Here is a 24,393-nt window from a genome sequence, read left to right as displayed (position 1 = left end):
GCAAAAATAAACCCTGTTAAACTTGTATTGTAAGTTGCTATAATATCAGCTATAATAATATATTACACAATACTTTAAACCAAATATTAATAAAAGAATGATTTCATAAATAGAATACATGCACATTGAAAACCAACATATTTCACAATACTGTACACTATACCAGAACTTAATAAAAGAACTAGTTTCAAAAGTCGACTACATATAAATTGAAACAGCTGGAGCAAATTGATTGAAAAATGTATACTGTATGTAAGCAATAGTATATGAATTTCCTTCTAAAACAGATCCAAAATGTAATTTATTTGAAATTGACCATTAGTGATTTGTCGTTGATGTGGACGACTTGTTAATCTGACAGCTATTTCACGTTTATGGTTAGCTGTATTCAGACTGGGCCCTCGAGAATTGCCGAGAAGTATTCTCTACATCCCTGAATACCTGTATTTATCGTGTAATGTTCGCCTGCATATTGTTCCATTCATATGATACTTAATACACAATTTACTTACCTGATTCAGAAGTGCTATAAGAAATGCCAGCCTGATTAACCAACAGAGAATGCATGCCTGATTTTTTTTAGAAATATGCAACAAAACCAGCAAGCGGTACATATATTTGGCATCATCTACTACCACACAAGAAGAACCTTAATCATTCATTAGTAAGGTACAACAATTAGTAGCAATAAGCGAAACATATTAATAAGATATCATAGATGAATATGGTGTTAATCTGAATACAGAGCACACATTAGAAAGATTGGAGATTAAGCATGGTATTACTATTATTAAATTTCAAGGAGAGTAAGTAAATTTGAGTGAAATTGATATAAAGTTAAAACATATGTGCATTGTCATGGACCAAGGATGTTAACAGAAATTGCATGTGAAAGAAAAGGGAAGGATGATTGGATATAAAAATTAAATTACACATGCTATATCAAAGATTAATAGAGTATTATATATTGGAAATAAAATAAAGAGATTACCAAACCCAATCCGTAAATAAATTTAAAAATAAAAGCATTTGTTAAACACAAAACGTGATTATATTTCAAAAGAAATGCATGCTATTAATTTTGGCAATATCAATTCTGAGCACCTCTCGAACTTGACAATGTTCGTCAGAGGAAATTTTTTAGCTTGGTCAGTACCATTAAGTAAAGGAAGAGAAGTCAGGATTGCAGAAGCAGAGGAAAATTGACAATGACAGCCAGCAAGCTAGCAGAAAGCATGAGTTAACGCAAAATGACTGATACACAGGCCGTACATAAACAGAGATGTCTCGCTGCATAAGCTAGAAGGATGACGATAAATAGGTGAACTACGCAAAGAAATCAGTAGGTGAATTAAAGCATGCGATGACCAGATGAACTAAGCACGAAATGATAAGTTGAAAGTAAAGCACACAATGGGTAGATGAATGCATGATGAATTAATGTTAGTACACAATGCTAAAATTAGGGTCGTGCGTTAGGTATCTTCGGTGGAACAGTAGGTAGCCATTAGCCAGGCTTTCAGAGTCTTGATGCATATCTCATTAACAGGCAAAATACATTCGTATATTGGCTCATCATTGGCCGGCATTCTCCTTAAGCGCTTCTGACCACGCGCTCATCTCAGATTGTAAGGGATCATTGAATGGGAGACAAAATACAGGCCACAGTATCATCCAAACTAGGTCTCCATTCACAAGATGTAGGCCAACTTGAAAATTCTATTGTAATCAATAATTATTTTTGAGAAAGGAGAAATTAACCATGCAAATTTTAAACTATTGCTGACATAGCATTCCTTTAATAAATTAAACTAAAGATACAGTATTTAAAAATTGATTCATACACATAATGTGACAAATTTAAAGAGAGCATAGCTTTCAAATATTTACAAATAAATTCATATATAATTTATTACAGTATATTTAAATCTACATTGGAGGCGGCCCCTTAATGTACTTAAGTACAGGATTCCAAGCCAGGCTTTCGAAGAATGCCTTGTTATTAATGGACAAGGAACATTCCCAACCGGATGTCTCAATGACTGCGGGGATAACCAGGATGAGGATCATATACACAGACAATAATATCTGTATCGGGAGAGCATATTTGACGACCCGGCGTGCAAGGGGCATATAACCAGGCGTACTCTCTTTACTTGAAGTATCGTCGTATTTATATTGGTCGAAGTCCTCATCCACAGGTTCTTCGACTTCACTAATCAGGTCTTCTTCATTTACATCCCTGTCTATTTCATCCTCTTCAATCTCATAATTGACATCATCTTCATTTATTCCATCATTTTCTGGTGTTCCTTGTTCATTTGTCATTTCTTCTAGAGATGGTAAAGTACTTGTTGACTCGGTACACTGCAAATACAATAGAAAATACCATGAAAGCAGGGAAATTCAATAAAATCAATAAAAAAGAGTTATGATTGTATACACAGACAGGTTGTCTTATAAATGATCATAAAAAAACCTTTATTTATTCACTACACAATATATTAGAAGGTTACAGTTTTAGAACCACACAATCCATGCACAACATTATCATTTACTTTGTATACTAACTTTTTCAACTAAATTTTAAAGCAGTCGTATTATGTTGCTGTTTTTGCGGAGTCAACACAATAATAAATCAAATTTAGCAAACATTTAAACATAATTTGTTCTCATTAACGAATGGCTCATAACAATATCACAATGCGTATGTATATTACTACTTGTTAAAGCTGCATCATGATAATCTTTATAACAAAGCATGAATAAATATTCTTTGTTATGCACGATAAGAAAGCTGAACGGAACGCAGATATAATGCTTTTTTGATAACCCACGAAACAAAGGAACATAAAGGCAATGTTTGTGAACAAGACAATTCCCATGTAATTATTGAACAGATATGTTTGCGGTTAGACTTAAACAGCAACAAAACTGGCAGATTGTTTACACATGAAAATCACAAGGGAATATTTTACATGGAAATTGCTATAGTTTAGAGAAAGAAAAAACACATCCCAGAAGAAAATTTTATTGAGAGTTGTTTTAAATCAACATTAACAAAAATTTAATTCAAGAAGAATAAGTAGCTTAGCATATAAAATGCTTTGTAGAGATATCCAGTGCTTTTATAGTTTTTAACACATAGTTAAGTTGGATGTTGGTTCACAGCTTCTATCCTGTCTCTTATACACATCTAGATGTGTATAAGAGACAGATATACAGTATATCTTTTCACAAAGGAAACCGACACACAGGTACATTTTAAGATATAATACTGCTAAATGAACCAAATAAACATTGGAAATTTGTTTAAAAAAATTGCTTACATTCAAAATATCAATAAGTTATTATAGCTTTCAACAAAAAATAAGAGCCAGGAAAAAATGCTACATGCCAATTAAAAACATCACGTTTAAATACGACGTTTAAAAATATCATTTCTACAGTCTGTGCATTGATAATTAAATTTGTCAAAAAATATTTTTTTTTAGTAAAATATCTGAAAACAATTGAAATTAGCAATTTTTTTTATGGATTTGAAAGTGTTTTTGACGTGATTTTTTGGCTAGCAGTATATCTATTCCAAATTTTGACTTATACAGGCAGATTATACTAAGTCTGAATGTGCAAAATTGAGGGAAAAAAAAGGGAACAAATGGAGAAAACAGTACACAAGGAGAGAAAAATATATACAAGGAGGAAAAGCAGATAACAGAAAGAGAGAAGACAGAAAAAAAAAACGGAAGTAAAAGACAGAAAGAAAACAATAATTGAACCTGAAAATGTGACTACTAACAAAGGTAGCTACCAAATACGATATTATCATACATTATATTAACATTATTATAAATTTCATTAAGCATGCTACTGTAATTCAAATAAATAATTACATTAGTTTATAAAATATATTAAACCTTCGAACAAGTAAGAAATACATAAAGATATATAGTGAAATAAAAGGAAAAGTCAACTAAATTCTATACTAGTCAACATCAATATCATTGTGTTATAGTCATAAGGCATGAATAAAGAAAAATGTATTGTCACCGATCAAACAAATGAAAAATATTTTTAGTTTTGCCCATTATTATTGAGTTTTATTTTATTTTGACTATCTTTGAAGTCAATAAGAAACAAGCAAGTTCACGTCAATCATCTATTAATGTAACTGTTTCTATTATTTATGATAATTATTAAGTTTTTCCACACTTACCGTTTCATTTCCTGTAAAAATTCCGCTATCCATGGAATCCGTCTGGGAGTATGCAGAACTGTTGCCAAAACAATCCTTTAGGGAAAGTTAGGAAATAACAAAACAGTTGAGATAAACCTATTTTATGAGGCATATTATTTTATTAAATGCAATTGTTACCTTTTAAACATTAACAACAATAACATACTCGTGTCAGTTTTGGATATGTATTTCCCAATGGAATAAACATTTTAAAACTCTATATATAGCAAACATAACTCACAAACAATTTTGATTAGTAGATGCAGAAATAGCCAATTATCTACATTCTTTGCAAAGGTAAAAAAAAGGTTTTTATAAGACTACATATTCCCAATGCCAATGCATAATAAATATTTTCATAAAACATAAATTACTCATGACTGATAATTTATTCCCCTTTCTTTTCCATAGAAAAAATAAACTCTGGAATTAGATAAATATTTGGGAATGAAATAACAATCATAAACATAAATTATACAATTTATTAAATCCCAGCATTTTCCCCATATTCTATAACATCTTATTACCTAAATGTTGTAGTGAATTATCTTTGTATGTATAATTGCCAAAATTTGTAATCTATATACCCAATTTCTGAGTCTTTTGTACATTATATACTTTAATCATTATGTCATTTAAATTCATGTATTGTAAATTTTATGTAATCAGAAAAAAAAATGTAAATTTTAAACCCATGGGAAGAGAAACATTATTTTTAAAAACTTGAGTTTACTTTTCTTCACAAATAGTTATCAATGGATATCTGGTAGGGTGTAAATTAGGCGAGAATTTGTAATAACTTGTTTCGCAAACATACTTGTGTAAAGATCATCAGAGGACGGAAGAAGAAAAATAAAAATAAAATTTAGTTTTTTTTATTTAGTAAAGAGTTTTACCAAAAACAACTAGACGGATGATTTAGTGTTGAATGTAAACAGTGTTGTATGGGATGGTTAAATGCTTTAATTTTATATAATTAGAAAAAAATATACATATCTTATTTTTGGAGATTTTAAGGCAGCGACGGGCATGATAAAAATAAAGGAAAACTTTTATTTTTTCTGAAATTTATACTTTTTCTTGGCGGCGGGTTAATTGGCCAAAAATAAAATGTTATTTTTATTCAAAATATTCAATACTGGCTGGCGGTAGTTTCGCGAAACAGGGTACAAAAAAAGTCCCACCTTATTTGTAATGCTGAATTACACCCATGACTAGGAGTTCACCCCAGGGAGCTTTGAAGGTTGCTCATTGTGTATGCGATAGAAGCTTTGTCCTATGGCCAGGGGAAAAGAACCTTGGACAATTCTCTCTAAAACAGACTGCTGTCTGCTATATATAACCCTATAATACAATTTACTATAAACAAAAACAATTTTATAAGTGTATAATACGGCCTGTTATATTATGACAAATAAAAAAAATACATAGTTTGAGAAATAAATACAAATGAATTTATGTAATTATTTTGTCTTTAATTTTAGGGGTAAATGTTCAAATACATAATATCATCATATATTGTATAGGAATTCAGTTTTTGAGAGAATGAAAACGAAGAAAAACAACTAACCTTGCTTCTTAGGTCAACTGATTGATGAGAACAATAAACATCAGTAATAAGAGGTTCCAGATCCAAGTCTCCAACTTGTTCATTCCCCAACTGAGCTAATTCATCCATGACATCTTCCAGAGCCTCAAGTAATTCTGATGTGTCAGTGGTGCACACAGAATCAAAGTCTTCATCCTCCTCCTCTGCTACATTCTGGTTCTGCTGCTTCTCACCTCCTTTTATTTGGTCTTCAACATCACTTTCTTTCTGTTCCAGTTCAACCGAAGCTTTTTCTGTGTCATTGGATGTTGGTTCACAGCTTCTATCTTCTGATTGTGGTATACTATCAGTACCTTCAACAGTTGTAGTGTTTCTTCCAAAATGACATAGAGAATTTGCAAGAAGGGTGGCATGATCGACAGACTCTATCATATGCACTAAGCTTATGTCACTGATCTCCATCAGATCATCATGTTTGGTGGTTGACGAACTTGAGAACCTTCTCCGCATGTCTGACACATTACGTGATTTAATGGACAGTGGATCAAATGCTGGACATTTAAAGCCTTTAATTTCTTGTGGTTCTCTGGCGATGTCTGGTGAGACAGTCAAATTGTGATATACTGTTGCTGGAGTTCCTTTAGAGCACCGGAAAGACTTTGACTCTGGTGACTCATCTCCAGAGCAATCACATTTTGATCTGTCCAGACCAGCATCCCCTTTGGTACCGGCATGTGATGGGCAAATATCAAACATGTTAACTTCATCACTTTGTTCTTGGTTGGTTAGGACAGGTTCATTAGTCATCATGACTTCATTCTCTTCATCACTGCTACTGTCTTCATCTTTATTATTGTTGTTGTTTGTGTTCGGAGAACTTTCAGTGTAGGTGAAGCAAGGTACCTTGTAACTTGACCTTTCAATGACTGTACTACACTCTGTCTCAGCTTCAATTGGGAACACCTCTTTAATTTCTGCTATCAGATGATCAGCTTTGACATTTTCAACTGCATTTTCCATATCTGCTTCAAAGTCACTGATCATGGACAGAATTTCTTCATCATCTGCCATCAGGTCATTATCTTCATCTGGATTGAATAGTGGCAGAATGAAGACATTGTTGAAACTATCTTGTGAGGCATCTGTCATGCTATCAAATTCCTCAAGAACCTCAAAATCTGCAATAGGGTCTGATTGCTTTGCTTTGATTATTTTAGGCTGAACCTCATTTCTTCTCAATCCATCCAGCATGTTTTCATCTTTTGGTGACACTGACCAGAATTCGACATCAGATGTGGATCCTTCAACAGTTGGAGAACATCTTCTTGGGATTGTAACAATAGGAGAGCATGTTGAGAGATCCTTGATGTCCAGATCTCCTTCCTCATCACTTGACAATTCCTTTGACATTTCTGACCTCTTTAAGGGCAGAACGTCATCAAATTCAAAGTCATCTTCTGCAACATCAGAGATGTCACTAATACTGAAAGCATCATTCTCAGAGAACGCTTCTCGAATCATCAAAATTTCATCATAATTGACGGCATACGGACTTGTGTACTTCTCGTTTGATCTGTAGATGGCCACATCGTCTTGCGATTTAGTTGGACGATATGCTCGGGGAGTTCCATAGAACTTGGATGGCGCAATGAGAATTGAAGTTGCTGAAGTTTCAGCATCATCTTTCATAGAGTTTTCACTTGAGGATTTTTCCAATGGGTCTTTTGTGATTTTTGCACTAAAGACACCCTAGAGGGAAAAAAAAAATCATAATCATGAGTGTGAGATATCGTAAAATTTGTCAAGGACCAAGGGACAAATTATTTATAATACCAACTATTTCACAATTACATGTGGTTCAAAAACATACCTTAAAAACTCTGAGTTTTTCATCAAGACCACACTGCAGATCAATTGACTGAGATTGGATGGCATCCCACCGACGCTCCAGATTGATAGCTGCCAACTGCAGGTGTTCCTTCTCTCTCTCGGTGGCACCACTATCGTTGTCCTCTTGCAAAGCATCACACAAGGCAAGTACAGTATCAACACTTTCACTGTGGTCATTTATTTCCTCTTGAATAGCCTAAAAAACAAAAACGTAAAAACTAAATATACACATCAATAGAAAATGTATGACTTTATGTGCCAAATGGCACAAACAAAAGATATAGCAGTAACTTGAAATAGAAAATGACATGAAAGACTCATTCTAACAAATAAATTGTATTTAAAACTGAACTGTTTCTCTAGATTTATCTTGTTTTAATTCTATGGACAATTCTCTCTAGACACGGTAATGGCATGTGGCTACAACAGTAAAAACCTCTTCTACTAAATTCCTTACATGAGTTTTTGCATATTAGCACTATGTTTATTGGTAATGTTCCTATATATTATAATTGATTCTAAAAAGAGGCTAACAACTCTTTTCATAATTTTAATATAAATGTACTTTTTTTTTTATGCTTCTATGTTATTATTGTTTTTCTTTCTTCAATTTTTGTCATCCTATTCTTTCTTAAGATTTGTCTCCTGTTACCATGCCCTGTTATTACATCTAGTTGAAACTGGCTTAGGTGCAACTTTATGATACTGATTTAATATTCCAAGTAGCTGACCATAAACTTTACTCGTAAATTTATCGCTTTAGAGTCCTGGCTCTCCTTTTAACCAAAGTTACAGGTGGCATGAAACATCACAATTTAAGGAACTTCAATTACTAATATTTTCTTATTAACAAGTGGCTCTTCATGTTCTTTGCGTATATAAACACTAGAATCTATAATTTGGATTATTTATATATAAATACAATTTAGTGATATTAGGAAGAGAGGCATTTATTATCTAGTTCCCAATATACACAGTGAAGAAAAATGTTTTGAATGAGGGCAGATAGTTTGTGATGGCGGTGAAAGTATCCAAATACTTCCCAAGTCACATTCTCTTAGGAAATTAGATTATATATTGCATTATGCATGCATTATAGAGGGCAGCAGACTACATATTTAAGATTTCAGAAAAGAATTTGTTCTAGAAATTGATATATTGACAAACCACAAGTAGCGTAGATGTAGACATCAGTAGGCAGCCCAGTCGAATGAATAAAATGAGATCAGCAGCACATGTGTAATAGTGAGTTGAGTGGCCGAGCGGTAAACATCAGTGCTGGTTCGAGCTGCTCCTAATCCAGGGTTCAGTTGGTAGAACCAAGTCTTCTTGGATAAGGACTTAAAATGGAGGTCCACTGTATACATACGACTTGTATGCATTTTTAAAGAATCATGTGAACACGTAGCTAATTTAAGTGCTCCTTTACACCGGCTAAGTAGTCACAGACCTCGCTCACACGCAATTCAGCACAATGACTCTGCGAGTTATGGGGTTACTCTCCCACCTTTACTGACTATACGTTATGACAACCGCCTTAAGAATAAACATACCTTGTGTAAATCAAGTCTCCTCTCCAGATGCGTCACATCTCCCAGACACCTCCTGCTCTCAGGTGCAAACAGCTTACATTCCGTCTCTGTTAACCATCCCTTCAGCTTGGAGAAAATCTCCTCTATTTCTCCGATAGAGGTTTCTTTCTCTACAGGTGTCTCTTCTTCAAAATTGACTGCTGAGTTATCTAGCTGATTAGAATCCTGCACTTTACTTTCACTGCAAGAGATACTTCTTTCTAACTTCTGCCACTTTGTATTGACATTGGTCATTTTATCGCCTGCATTAGACGTCTGTTGTGAAGTCTTCATGCATACAGCTTTGTCTTCCAAGTAACTTCTTGTGATGTCATGTATCTGGAGTTCGCTATCGTAACTCTAAAAAGAGAAAAACAAACTCAAATTTTTAAATCTGCATATTTTATAAATGTTTCTAAAATTGATTCATTTATGTACCTAGGCCTCGAATTACCAATACTAACCAAAACTGACTTTTACAATAATGTAGTAATCCCTACAAGAAAACAAAAATTTCCATATGATGCTCTATATAAAGTTTTTTGAGTGACCACTCTTGGGTCCAGTGAAAGCGATTGCTTATGAGAGGCAGTCGCCTACTACAAGAATACACACAATGTGAGGTCCAATCTTAACATGATATGAGGTCTCTAGTAAAAATAATTAATACAGCATTATGTCATCATTACAATTTTAATAGGCTTTTATAATCAAATAAAACTGTGTGCTAACTTTTCTTAACCTCAGGAATGACTGCTTACCAGAGGTAAATTAGTACAGATAAATCCAAAAATATTTGCAGTTGCTTACAAGAGGTGGCTTATGAGAGGTTGGCACTTAGGAGATGTATCAAATGCAGTGGTTAAATGGGAAACAAAACACGCTTTTGGCAAGTGGTTGCAGAAGAGTTGTGATTCAAATGAATATTTTTTGGTGCCCTCACCTTACTCATGTGTTCCTTCCTGTCATGTGACACCGATGCTTTGTTGGTCTCTGTTAGGACTCCCTGCATTTCCTCTAACCATTCATTCAACTCCTCATACAGTACCTCAAAATCAGGCGATGAACCGTATCCAGAATCCATCAGTCCGCTATTGGCTCCACTGAAATATAACAATTAATTCAGATAGCATTATCAAAAGAATCAATAAAATCATTAAGTCAGCATATCAAATTCACTCAATATTTCTTTTGAAAAGAACAACATTAATTCTAAACAAACTCCCAAAATTGATAGAGCATAATAAGATATATTCAGTTGTATTCTCTTACTATTATACTGTAAGGCATGAACCTAACCATTTTAAAAAGTAGGAAAGAATAAAAAAAAAAAATTAAAAAAAATTGGTGAACACAGTAGGAGAAAGGTAGTTGAATAACCTGTGACTCACATTTATACTAGGTTGAATTGATCACTGGCATGCACAAAGACATTCAACAATTTTCTTGTCTCAAGCTTCACTTTGTGTCTAACAGCCGCAGGTAGGTGCTAGCTGTGTCAACGAGTTTAACGCGATTACCCAATACTATTCTTTGAAGGATGTTGTGGGTTCTTTTTAGTGCCCACAAGACAGTTTTGTACACTGGGCTTACAGTTTATAGGCTCAGTCTCAGAAGATTTGTGTCCAACAACTAGAGCCCTTGGTAAGGAGTGATATTTAAAACCAAAAAGGCTCATTAACAACACAGCGCGACTAGTGAAGACAGAAAAAATCAAACATTTTTTTTTTACGTTGATCCACGCGACCCGATTATGAGATAGAGTGACACATTAGTCAGCATAGAATCACTTTCGATTTCTGTAAACTTTTGAGCGATAACAAATATTTTGATCAATTGGTGAGCCCAGAAACATTGTATGCGCGACTTCCATTGTCACACAATGTATAAATGGGCTCTATTTCACCTTTTTTTTATGTGCTTCTGTTGTGCAGTGCAAATAAGCATAAAGGCTACGGATAGTAATGCCTCTGCCACACTGCATGAACACTCAACTCACTAGAGTTTCATAAACCATGCCCAAGGGTGCTCAATTTTTGTGTACTGAAACTGGTGTTTCAACGTAGAATGGTAGTCATGCAATAAGAACAAAACCTACACTAATGACATCATTATAATATAAAGAATATAAAATATTTACCTGCCAACTCCTTTGCCAAATAGCTGGCTTTCTGTTTCACCTTCGACCTTTAGTTCTTCACTCATTTTAAAACTGGTTTTCTGGCTTCTCAGTCGCAGACCTATTTGATCAAGAACATCTTGTGTTTGTTCATATGTCAGACTGTCCCCCTGTGGGATAAAAGAACAAGAATCATATTTACTAAAAAAATATATGAGACTAATCACTATTATATCACCAAAAAACATATAATAGTATCACACAGTGTTTTTTGTTTTTTTTTGGAAACCACAAATACTGTGATATTCCTATTTAGAACACAACAAATAAAAGAATATGAAATTTTTCATTTGATTAATAATTTTCATCTTTATGATGAAAGTCATCATATATGTCCCCATTTTATCATCATTATCAAAATTCATTGATTTTCATAATAATTTTATAACCATTAACATGATTTAAATCATTGTCCTTAAATCATCCTCCTTGTAATCAATTCATACTTTAGTACTAACCGTTATTAAAGTATTGTAAAATAGTTTAACTTATTATCGTTTAAATAACGATGTTGCTTACCCATGCCTGATACGGAGTGGGAATCATACCCGCAATTTAGTAATTAACCTGGTGTCATACCACTAGACCACCAAGTCAGAAAGTAATCAACAAACCTCAAAAATGTCAAGTGAACCATTTGAAATGCACATCTCTGCAACGGTGAGGGCCTCTTCAATTTGTTTATGCTGTTTTTGAAGCTGTTTCTTCAGACCTTTCCACTGCATCTCAATATAGTTGATTGTCTGATTCAGATATGGCTGCAGTGGTGTGAAACCACTGAAGTGTTTTGATGAAGTGATGACCTTCTCCTTTTCTTGCTGATGGGTTTCAATCTGCAGCGCAAAAGCCTGAAAAAAACAAAAACCCAGAGAGTGAAGTATTTAGGTAAAGTAGATGGATTTGGTCTAACAATCATCAGTACATTTAATTACATACCATTATAGTATAAGAAAGGCTTTAGAAGCTAACAGCACATTAACAGTCTTTTAATTTCTGAATAATGTCAGATGAATTCTTTTGCTTTCAATACATATATGCATACAGTATAAACATATGGCTTAGTTTACTGCAAGGATAAAACTAAAAAAATTGTGTAGTATTATATTAAATTGGATATCACACACAATGATTAGGAAAACGTCTGTTTTGGATAATAAGCACATGATAATTCAGAATGGAAGAACACAAATTACTGTAATATAACAAACACCAGAAATTCGAGCTTGAGTAACAAGAAATTCTCTGTCCTCTATTACCCACAAATCTGCCAAAACCTACAGTATTACTATACATACTTTTGTAAAAACCTGTTATACATTTTTGGTATTTTTGATATGAAATTTATGCTTATTTCTGAAACCCTACAATATAACGAAGTGGGGCATCAAGATCTTAAAATGTTGAAGAATCATTATGGATAAAAAACAAAACAAAACAAAAAACAAAAACAAAAACAAGCAACAATCTTAGTCAGGATCAATAACACAAACAAGAAAGATGTATTACTTTTGAAAGGATGGCACCAGCAAAAACCTACTGTAGGAATTTGGGCACTAAATCACAAAAAAACATGAATGAAGACATTACAAAAGGGTGTCATTCATTTGCAGTATCAAGGCTACCGTAAACCGGTAAACAAAATGTAGCTGGTACAAGTAAAGTACAGTATGTTCTGTTATCAATTGGATTACTTTATCTTTGGAAAAAATAAAATATTTACAAAAAAATGTACAGGTATAAATCTACACACAATCTAGAGAATTTGGTATATACTGTTCTTTTGGACTCTGGTAGGCATCTTGTACAGTGACATGTTCCCTTTTTGTCTACCAGACGCATTACGTTTGAGTTTTAAGTGAAATAAAATTATGAACGAAACGAACACATACTGTACACCCACACACACTTATTCTTGACAGAGAAACTGATAACCACAATATTGGGATCTACGTCTATTTGAAAGAGTTGGAATTACATCACTTAGCTTGTTCTTACCAAATGTTTCTCAAGTTGAACACGTAAACTGAAGACGTTATCCGAGGGCATTTTCCAGCTGTCTAACTGTTTGACGGTGTCAGACAACCAATTTGTCAGTTCATCAAGCTGTTTAGAAAATCCCTGAAAAGAAAAAAATGTTGTAACTCAACAGATGTTATCATAAATTTCAAAGACAACTATTTAAACTTTGGCAAATGTAATGAGCATTCCAGTCCAACTTAACAATGTTTAAAAATAGCTCCACAGCAGTAAAGGTAAAAAGTTAGTCAAACCATGGAGGAATTAGTTTAGTGGAACAGATTTGGGCCACTTTTTAGAGCATCGTATCTTGAGCGGACATGATCGTATACGGTTAACTCGTGTACAAATGAAAGAAAAATCTTTCCTTAGAACTAAATTTCATTAACCGGTGACAATTGTAACCCTTTACGAACGTAAATTTATTTACATCACTTTTGTTGTTACAATAAAATAAGCCAATACTTACAAGTGATAAAAAGAAACGGTTATTTTAAGCCGAATTTAACATTTAAAATATTTACTTTCTCCCCCAAAAAAACTCTACCTGAATACACAAAACAAACATGCATACAACAAACCATGGATAATGAACTGCGCATGTGTATTGTGTCTTTAATGTTTGATTGTTTGTTCGATTATTTTAAGCCAATTTTAACGTTTAAAATATTTACTTTCTCCCCAAAAATAACTCTACCTGAATACACAAAACATTCATACAACGAACCATGGATAAGGAACTGCGCATATGCATTGTGTCTCTAATGTTTGATTGATTGTATTTTACGAATGCCACTAATGCTAGAGCGTCTATAGGGGCTAACACTTCGGCGGCAAGGAGCTGTGTGTATAAAGAGATAGCGTTGCGATAAGCTCAACGGGCGGTTGTAGTGCATTTTAATAGGCGCTGGCTGACTGTTTAATTGGATTAAAGATAAGCGATAAGGTTGATGTATATCCTTTTAAACTAATTCCTCCATGGTCAAACCTATATCAGCTGGAATGCCCATCACTTTTTCTTTAGAGTTTTGGCCAGACTATGCAATGCTGTGAGAGATTGCCCCTACTGCTAACAGCGAGTCTGATTACCTTCCCAACATCTACTGGTACCCATTAGTGAGTGACAGATGTAGAAAGTGCTTTGCACAAAGGACTCACTCAGCGAGGGCTCAAATCCCATGAGGTCAAGGGTCTGGGTCACAACCACTGCACCAACCACTTCCAGGACACAGTCCAAAGCCATACTTCCAGTGGGATCCCTCTGCTGGTGGTAAAATAGGCAGTACACCGGTGCCAATCCTCTATTCCTTTCTAAAGAGTGCATTACATTCTTTAACATGCACATGTGACATATTGAATCATGTTCCAGAGTTATAATTAAGTTCTGTCCCACACTATTAGATTTTATGTGACAAATGTGAGTGATTTGTCCATATATGCACATTATGACGTCATTAGTCATATCTCACCCACTGATTCTAACTTGTGGAAAACTTTAAAAAGGGCTTATTCTTGTTGTTTGTGTAGTACTCTAAATATACAACAATTTGAAAGATGTATTTATCCTACAGTATGCTGTACAGTAAGTCCTAAATAATATCAAATCCTATTAAAATCTTCTTTTAATTTTCTACTACAGTACTTTATACTTACTTTCCATTCTGTCCATGTTTGTTGATCTAGTTGTGAAAGTGTTTGTTCCTTTTTCACTGGCACAACATCCCTTTTCATAATTGGAACAGGCAAACTCTTACTGGTTGACCTCTGTGTATATAACACATCATCTTCTTCCCATAACGATTTATGTGGCGACGGCTTCGGAATTGCTCTTGCTGACGACATATTTGCATAGCTCGGTGAAATAATCTGTAGGGACATAAAACAGTGTATATAAAAATATTTTGAATGAATTATAATACTTAACCTTTGAAATTTAGAAATAACCAATTCAAATTCAAATTTCTTTGTATTAACAGGTCAACAATAAGAGAACCTACACAATCTCAGATCAGTTCATTCCATCATTGTAAAGGAAATTATTGATTCAGAAGTCTATTCAGATGTTTTTGGTCATTTTTAGTTTTATAATTATCCAATAATTACTTACAGTACACAATCTATACTTCATAAAAACCGAAAGGTCCACTGATTAATCTCAGATAAGTTAGTATAATACATTCTCCAAGAATCGAAATCATCATGATGACATAATTAATGTCGAAATATTGCATCCTGACACAATGGCGTGAATTTCGATACTTGTATGTATTATACTATGCCATACTTCATAATTAGGCACTCAATCATAATATGTAAACATAATAATACTAATCAACTGAGTTAAAAATGTTCATGAATATCGGTTACTGTAGTTTCCTTATCGTCGAAGTAATTATTTGAAAAAAACCAGACAAAAAATATAATGGAGTATTGCAGGAACACAATGCTATATTGTGTTATATAGTCGGGTTTTTTTTCACTTGCTTGGGAGCTTATTTTCAAAAAAACTATTATAACAGTATAAATGAGTTCTATATTTCTTTTTTAATACAGTACCACATACCGTTCCAAAGAGTGTGAAAAAAAAAAAAAAACTTGTCTACCATATTAATCTGCCTACTACAGTATATAGGCAGTGGAGAAAATAAAAAATATTAATATTATTATATTAATATTAATTACTTACTGTATATTAAAAATATTTTTTCCTGATGAAATAAACTATAAGAAAAGCGCTTGAGTTAAAAAGTACAGTAAATGAAGGTAATAGGTTTTATGATTAAATAATATTTCTTTATTGCTTTACAACATTGACATTGCCTCCAAGGTATTAATCTGATCCTGCATGTGTATGCTAACATGCTGGCATTCTGCCAATATTTGATGAATTATTGTAAATGGCAGACACCAGTTTGATATTTTAAGCTGGTTCAGTATTACTCCTACAGTATTAGCTTTCATTAAATGAGAAAGTGTTTTCATTGCCCATTAACAGACGTGTACTGCAGTACATATTCTTTGTATTGGCCATTAACCTGGCTGGTAATACAAATTACGGATTTGCATAGTGCGATTAGTCTGACACTAAAACGTTTCAATCTGTGTTTTTATGGAAGTTATGATAATTACATATTTGTCATTGATTTGCAATTCAATAATTTTAAATATTACTTACAGTAAGATTATGTACTCTTGTTGGTATTTGACTCCCCCACCTAGTAAAGGTTGGGGTGATACAAATAGCCACCTTTTTCAAGACATTTGGCAGACATTGACGTGATGTCATTTTACTGTCTATAAAATTTGAGGCGGACCAACAGCAACACTGTCATTATCATAGAGGACAACAATATTTAGTAATGTACTGTATTAATTAATACAGTATAATGTAGGCTAAAATCAGTGCAGTATGTATTAAACAACTTAAAATGAATCGTATTTATTAATTTTAAAATTAAAAAGAAAAAAGAGACTGGGTGATTAAGGCAGGACTGTTTTTATACCTTGTTTAGTGTTCACCTTCCACCCACCAATAAGATGATATCTAATAAAAATAACATTTTCACTTTGGCTAATTAGCACACCCGCTGCCATGAAAATAGTTTTTTCACTTTATTTTTATTACGCCTGCCTTAAAATCACCAAAAATATACAGTAATATGTATATTTTCTCGGCTTTTTCTGGATGTTTTTGGCAAAACTATAAAAGAAAACAAATTTTCATATTTTTCCAACCTCCTCTGACGATCTTTTAAAAACATAAGTTCGCAAAACAAGGTATAAAAAAAGTCTTGTCTAAAAAGTAACGTGAATAAACCGTGGAATTGCCCATCTAAGGTATTAATAATTTGCATACTGTACCTGCTGAGACAATACATATTGGATGCATTGCTTTCTATGGTAATAAATATTCTCACATAGAACAAATGAAATTACAAGTAATTAACGTATGGTTGGTTGACAACATTCCAGCTGGCATTGTTGATTCACTTCTTGTAATTGTTAAAGATTAATTGAACAGAACAGAATGTAACAAAAGAGCTTAAAAAAAAGAATATAATTTGATTGATCAACAGATACATGATAAATATCTATTAAAAGTAATAAACTAATAAAAAAAACTCACACTACAACGAATTTCACTGCCTAAAAATCACAACACAGTTGAAGATCCATTTTATCCACTGCCAATCTTAACCTATATTATTACTTAAGTCATATATTAAAGACCCCATTGTCATGTCCCTATTGAGATAATTATGGTGCGGTCCCATCAATAAGCAATGACGCTAAACCAGCCATCATGATTGGCTAGGGGATTAAGAACAGGAATTCCTGCATATGCCATGGAGGTCAAAAGACTTCAAAATAGGTAAAAGAAGATTGAATATCTACAGTACACAGAGGGACAAAGAAATATAACTAAATGCTTCCTCTTACAAATAATTAACACAAATGCATAAATCATTACCCTTCAATAATTCATAAACTTAATGAAACTATTCAGAAACCATTAAAAATATACTGTCAGTGTCTGCCAGTGTCATGCTCTAAAAAATTCAAACTCAATACTTTTACTTTAATTGAAATTCAAGTTTCCTTAACAACTAACAAACATGCAGCAATACATTTATTATTTTGTTATAGATGATCATCCACGTTTTATGTTTTTGAATGCTTGAGAGTAAACCAGTATACTGTAACTCTTACAGTTAGGTTAGTAATGGTATTGCACTAAAGTTTAAAAACAATTTTGTCAGTGTTGGTTGGTGTTTATCAACACATGAGTTCATCTGTTTTTGTTTCAAGAGACAGTTTTAAATAAAAATACATTAAAACCTCCTTTAAAAAACCACAGTTTATTTACCCAGTGTGTTAATTAAAGGGAAGTTTCACAGAACACAACTTTTCATTTTTGCTAACAAACATCTTTTACTCTTCAACTCTGTAGCCACCAGGTTGCCTCGTGCCTGGATCGTTAAATGATGCTGAAGTTCGAGAAAGCCCAACCTCTTTCCTTATAAAAGTTAATATTTATTTTTATTCGCTGTAATGTACTGATTTTGTTATTTCCTTATTTTAATTTAATCTTGTGTAATGTTTGTTTGTGTTTCTGAATTTGGGACTTGGATACAGTATACAGTGATTTGGTTCACTTTGGTTGACCCTGGTCTCACCAAATTTCAGGGTTTTTTTTGTCATTTTCTGTTACAGTATGTACATAATGTTTGAAAGACCAGATAAATAATGAAATGAAATTAATTATTTGAATAATCTACAGTACCAAAGATGCAAGTATTGAACCCTAGTGAATATATGGCAATAAAATATTAATTTCATGTACAATTTTTTTTTTCCACAGCAGTCAGTTTCAAAGAACTCATAAATATTCATAAGCTTTTATCACGGTAATAGTTCAATTAATACTATACCCAATTGGAAATACAATATTTATACAACAGCAGCAAACAACAGTGGGCTGGCTGGTTGAAAATTCTAATGGCTGCTAGTTTTTTCAACAAAAACGAAAATATATTTTTTTTAAAAGGGTTGGTTTGAAAAGGTCAGAATATGATGCTGGAAAGACGTGTATTTGGATTAAAAATTCACAGAATTATGGCCATGATAAAATAAATAGAGTATTGTATTTACCCAGGGCCTCTTCCACCCTTTTTTGTTCTAGTTTAGATGAGAAACATGTACTTTTTGTTATTTGGCCAAGTTATCTGAATCTGATGGTACAGTATCAATAAAACTTTCCAGCAGTAGCAGTTGAAGGGCATAGTACAGTATACCATATATTAAAGACTATAGTACTACAGTACGTTCACTATATAATGTCTCTATTGAGTTTCCACTGATAGGCAGACCTAATTAAATTCAAGTTAACATTAATTATTAACAAAAAATGAAAAGAATAAATTGAGTGGGCACACAATGTTTGGTTGTACTACAGTATAATTTCAATTGACAATCATTGGCAAGAGGTTACTTGTACTCTTCAAATTAATAACAATATCTTGAAATTTATGGTATTTTCTATAGAGGTTACTGTTTGTTGACGTTTTGTATTCCTTGTTTCGCATACTTACTTTTTAAAATATTATCGGAGGAAGGTGGAATAAAAATAAAAGTAAAGTTTTGTTTTCTTATTTAGCAAATAGTTTTGCCAAAATCGTCCAGACGGTGAAGAAAATAAAAATAACATTTTATTGGTGTATGTAAAATAGGATGGTTAAATGCTTCAAATTTATATAATTAGGAAGAAATATACATCTTATCTTTGCAGATTTCAAGGCAGCGGAGGACGTAATAAAAATAAAGAAAAACTTTCATGTTTTTTTATGAAATTTCCACTTTTTCGTGGCGGTGGGTGCGCTAACTGGCCAAAAATAAAATTTAATTTTTATTCAAAATCATCAATATTTGCAATCGGCAGGTTCACTAAACAAGGCCTCCAGTGTAATCAAATCCCATAAATTTTACTTCAGAAGCAAAGCATATCATTGCAGTAAATTACAGTTAGTTAATGACACCACAAGCAGTGTCTGTGAATATATCTTGAGTTGGTACTGTATGCATAGCTGATTATTGCGCATACAGTGTTGAAAATTTACCCTTTGCACAGTGTAATGTAGGCAATTTTTAATATGCTTTTCATGAACCTGCACTGATTTTAAAACAACAGTGCATAGTTGCTGGGCAGATCATCAGGCTCTTTTCATAGACAAAACTATGCACTACTGTCTAGTGAAACTGTACTCTACAGTATGTATGATAATTACAGTAGTACATATTATTTGCACACCTGATACACATTATTTGCAAAGTACTGTAGACGATGTACATAAAAGATAGTGTAACACAGTAGTCAACAACTGTAATATATCCCTGTCGCTGTGTATTATACCAACAACACAGTCACACCAATTAAAATGCACAGATTATGCGAATAAAAAATTGGTTAATTTCTATCAGGGGAGGATTTAGGGAGGAGCCGGGCTGGCCTCCCTTTTGGAAAATCAAGAAAAGGGAAAAAAAGAAAGTAAGAAAAAGAAATTGATCGCCCAAAACGCCTCAGAGGTTATTTTTGAGAAATCAAAATTTAGGGTTGGGCTGAAATTTCTTTTAAGATATGAGCAACCAAGGTAATCAAAATTTTAGTCTGACCTCATCATAATGTTTTACCAGGAAGCTTGCTAATTTGAAGCCAAATATTGTTAAAAAAAAAAAAACTCCTTATGAAAAAATAAAAAAACTGCTAAACAGGATTGTAATAATTTCTTAAATATACAGTAACTCGGCCGAGTTAACTTGGGGCCAAGTTGAGTTGGGGGCCAAGTTGAGTTGGGGCCAATTTGACATGGGGCCGAGTTGACTTGGGCCGAGTTGACTTGGGCCGAATTTGACTCGAATTCTACCTAGGACTAATCCCACATAGGCTAGCCTACCTAGGCCTAGCCTACTACTATCTAGCCCTATCTACTTATGGTCAATACAAATCAACACTGCATTCATAGACCAGAACTAATGCCAAGCTAAGCTCTCACATGAAATGCATACAGAAAAGCAAAGCCTGTGCAAAGGATTTCCCGCGCAAAAATATCCTGTAGGGCCTAGGCGGTAGCAGTAGTACTAGGCCTAGGCTAGTAGTAAGTTATCTTGAATAGTGTTTAGTTAGTGATGAAGAGATAAGGTTCGCTACAAAAAATGTGAATACTCTACTATCAATATTAATATCATTCGATGCTACTATTAATGAACTAATGGCCTAACGTAGGCTACAGTAAGTAGAGTACAGCACAGCAACACGGTATATACAAAATACTAGATAGTCCTACTCCTAGCCTAGGCCTTAGCACACTCGGAGAGTCAAGGTCCTATCCTATTCACCCACTGATAATCAAGGCTCCGCACTTGCGGTGGTGATTAAATTTTGTCGTCGTATTAGTTGAAAAAAATAGTTAATAACCTTATTCAATGTATGTAACTTACCAATTAATATTAATTACTCTATTATCCAGTAATGTTTAGTACAAAATCAAGTAAGAATTTAGACTTCAAAACGTATATTCCTCAAACTAAACTCAACATTTTTTCTTATCGCAAAACGGAAGTTATTTCTACACGAGAAACCCATCAATGATGTCACACTTTGCATACCAAATTAGCCTTGGATCCAACCATTTTGGCACGGGGAATCCTGATGCATTAGTTGTGTAGTGCAATACAGTAGTATTATTATTTTTAAGAGATTTTGTATCTGTTTTTCATAATCATCATCATCAACAACAATAACATTACCTTAAATGCTTGAATAAGCGCAACACCAAACCTGATTTTTTTTTGTTAAGCGCCGCGGTGCTTAATTGAGAGTGATTATTACCCTGTGCGTATTAATGAATCTTAATATATTTCTCCATGATACACCATGAATAAATAACACAATAAAGACACAAGCATTTCTTTATAAACGTTTATTTACAATGACGTAGGACCTATGGATAGGTCTACTGAACTACGGGAACATGAGATTTTTAACATGGGAACAAGCATATCATGGAAAGTGTCACGCCAATATTTTTTTTATAAGCGCGACTCTCGAATAAGCGCCGCACTGAAAGCCTCCATAAAAAGTTATAAGCGCCGAGGCGCTTATTGCAGCATTTACGGTACCCTATAAATCATCATCAACACCATCATCACCATCTGCTCCTCACCATCATCATCATGTCATCACCACATCATCATTATCATTATTACCATTATCAGCCTCATCATCATCAACAACAACATCTTCAACATCATAACTGTATTATTATTATTATTGTTTAGTTATTATCATGCTTAATTATAATAAAAATCAATGATGTTGATGATGATGAGTATGAATAAACAAGCAATGACAGAACGATAGAACGATAATAATGATGCTTTATTTTATAAGAATACAGTAGCACACAAGATTTAGGCTACATCATTTTCATGATGTGACTATTTCAATAAAACATGTATTGAAATATCCGATTCCATTTGTCATCAAAATATGGTTACCATGATAGGTCAGTATTTCGCACATACGATTACTGCAGTTGTTTCAAGCGTATGGAATATAATGGTAATAAGCCATGCAAGTTAATTAAATTATTTCATAATTGATTGATGAACCGGATAGTGCAATAACAAACGGATTTCATATCTCGTTTAGCAAGGGGGACATTTGAACTTTATTTCAGAAGGATATGGCTAGTTCGTCAGCATTTTACACTATCAGATTCTCCATGTCATTCGAAAATGCATCTAATAACTAATATTTATTTTCTTTGAAAACGCTCCCAAATTAACAGTAAATAAACATAATTCTCATAAGCATAATACATCATCCCAGCAGAATTTAATGTCTGTCACATAGCTTTTGGGCTACGGTATATTAAAGATGCTTGAACGCTTCCAACACCAGGTCCATCCATGGGTTAAAATTCTGCAGTAATTTTAAAATTCCACAGTAATTCTGTGGTAAGATGCTTGCCTTCCAATGTCAGGGTCTTAGGTTCAAATCCTGTAATGTTTATGGAGTGGAGCTGTAGCTTAGTGGTTAAGATGCTTGCCTTCTAATCCCAGGGTCCTGGCTTCAATTCTTGCAATGTTGATGGAGTGGAGCTGTAGCGTGGTGGCTAAGATGCATGCCTTCCAATCCCAGGGTCCTGGGTTCAATTCCTGCAATGTTGATATATTGTGAAGCTGTAGCGGTGGTTAAGATGCTTACCTTCCAATCCCATTGGCTCTCCTGCGATATTGATGGCGTGCAGCTGTAGGTTATTTAGGATGTCTGCCTCCCAATCAATCCGAATGCAGGCCAAAATGCATTCTTTAATGGTCGCTTTATATAGGGGCCTAATATTTCTTCTAATTTGTTGTTGTTATATCGTCATTTTGGCGTTTTATGCAATGTGGTTTTGAATGAATAATGCCTTAATACACACCCCCTATGCACTAACCCGCAAATTGTTAAATATGTCTATTAACCGATTTAATATCAATTGCTTTACTATTACAAAATGCCTATTTAATCGTACAAAATCCCCACCCCACATCAATGAGAAAAAATCCTAAATATAAACCTTCGTAGGCCTATGGCTATTGTTCACTTAAAGATCCCAAAGTGTTCAACTTGTTTACGGATCTAACCAATAACGATTTATAGACGTTAACAACAGCAATTTTGAATTTTTTTTTGATGGATATCATGCAAGGACTTACAATAAGCAAATCTCGAAAAAGTCGGATAGGCTGCAGGCCAATGCATCGAACAGTGAACTAAATGCCAAATATCGATATTACGAGCTAATTGACATTTAACATCGACAATTGCTGGAGCCTCATTTGATAGAATATTGAAACTTGAAACCAGACGAATTATTACAATTGTTGTTTGTCCTCAAAAAACATGAAATACGGTAGGGACCGTATTGTTTGTCACATGGATAATATGATTGACATAATATGAAATTATTATATATCTGTTGCAGGGTTGCTCACAATTTATGAATTCAAAAAAGATTAGATTTCAGTCGTTGATATTTAATGATAATAAAATGAATAATATATCTTTGCAGCAGTTATTAATCAATAATAAATACAAAATTAAAAACATGCAGACGTACCTTTACCGGCAGCAACTTCCCTTTCCGGCGAATTCACGGAAATGAAGGCCTTTCAAAACGTTTTTGAAAGACTCTTTCTGACGGAGAGTTCACCATTGGTTTAATTGCATCAGCCAACGGCGCTTCAATCAATAGAACAAGCAAGTCAATAAGATGACTCATATTTCGAAAAGAAAAAGATATTACAGTATATTAAGTGAAGTGACGTGGCAGCAGCAACCCTGGATTCATAGTTTTTTGTGGGTAATCCTCGATTTAACTACTTTAGACTGAGAATTATAGAAAAA

At 33.6% G+C, this 24,393-nt stretch overlaps 1 protein-coding gene across 3 annotated transcripts; it reads right to left on the bottom strand.

Annotated features, from left to right (window-relative positions):
- Positions 1–6: 6 nt before the first annotated feature.
- LOC117107228 lies at positions 7–24,183 on the bottom strand. 3 transcript variants are annotated; one of them, XM_033248848.1, is made up of 11 exons: positions 24,107–24,183; positions 15,096–15,308; positions 13,422–13,544; positions 12,041–12,274; positions 11,388–11,536; positions 10,191–10,350; positions 9,230–9,607; positions 7,657–7,872; positions 5,808–7,535; positions 4,217–4,291; positions 7–2,367 (listed from the first exon to the last, which is right to left on the bottom strand). In XM_033248848.1, the coding sequence occupies exons 2-11, from the start codon at positions 15,282–15,284 to the stop codon at positions 1,930–1,932; spliced, it is 3,690 nt and encodes a 1,229-aa protein (XP_033104739.1). In that variant the 5' UTR covers positions 15,285–15,308; positions 24,107–24,183; the 3' UTR covers positions 7–1,929. The 3 variants fall into 3 exon arrangements, with proteins under 3 accessions (XP_033104739.1, XP_033104737.1, XP_033104738.1); XM_033248846.1 differs by lacking the exon at positions 24,107–24,183 and adding an exon at positions 21,438–21,581; XM_033248847.1 differs by lacking the exon at positions 24,107–24,183 and adding an exon at positions 17,569–17,687.
- Between the last annotated feature and the right edge of the window lie 210 nt (positions 24,184–24,393).

This window comes from Anneissia japonica, unplaced genomic scaffold (genome assembly GCF_011630105.1).
Source record: "Anneissia japonica isolate Jap-2015-1 unplaced genomic scaffold, ASM1163010v1 scaffold967_len435762_cov181, whole genome shotgun sequence".
Lineage (NCBI taxonomy): Eukaryota > Metazoa > Echinodermata > Crinoidea > Comatulida > Comatulidae > Anneissia > Anneissia japonica.
This window is presented reverse-complemented; position numbering and strand designations above follow the sequence as displayed.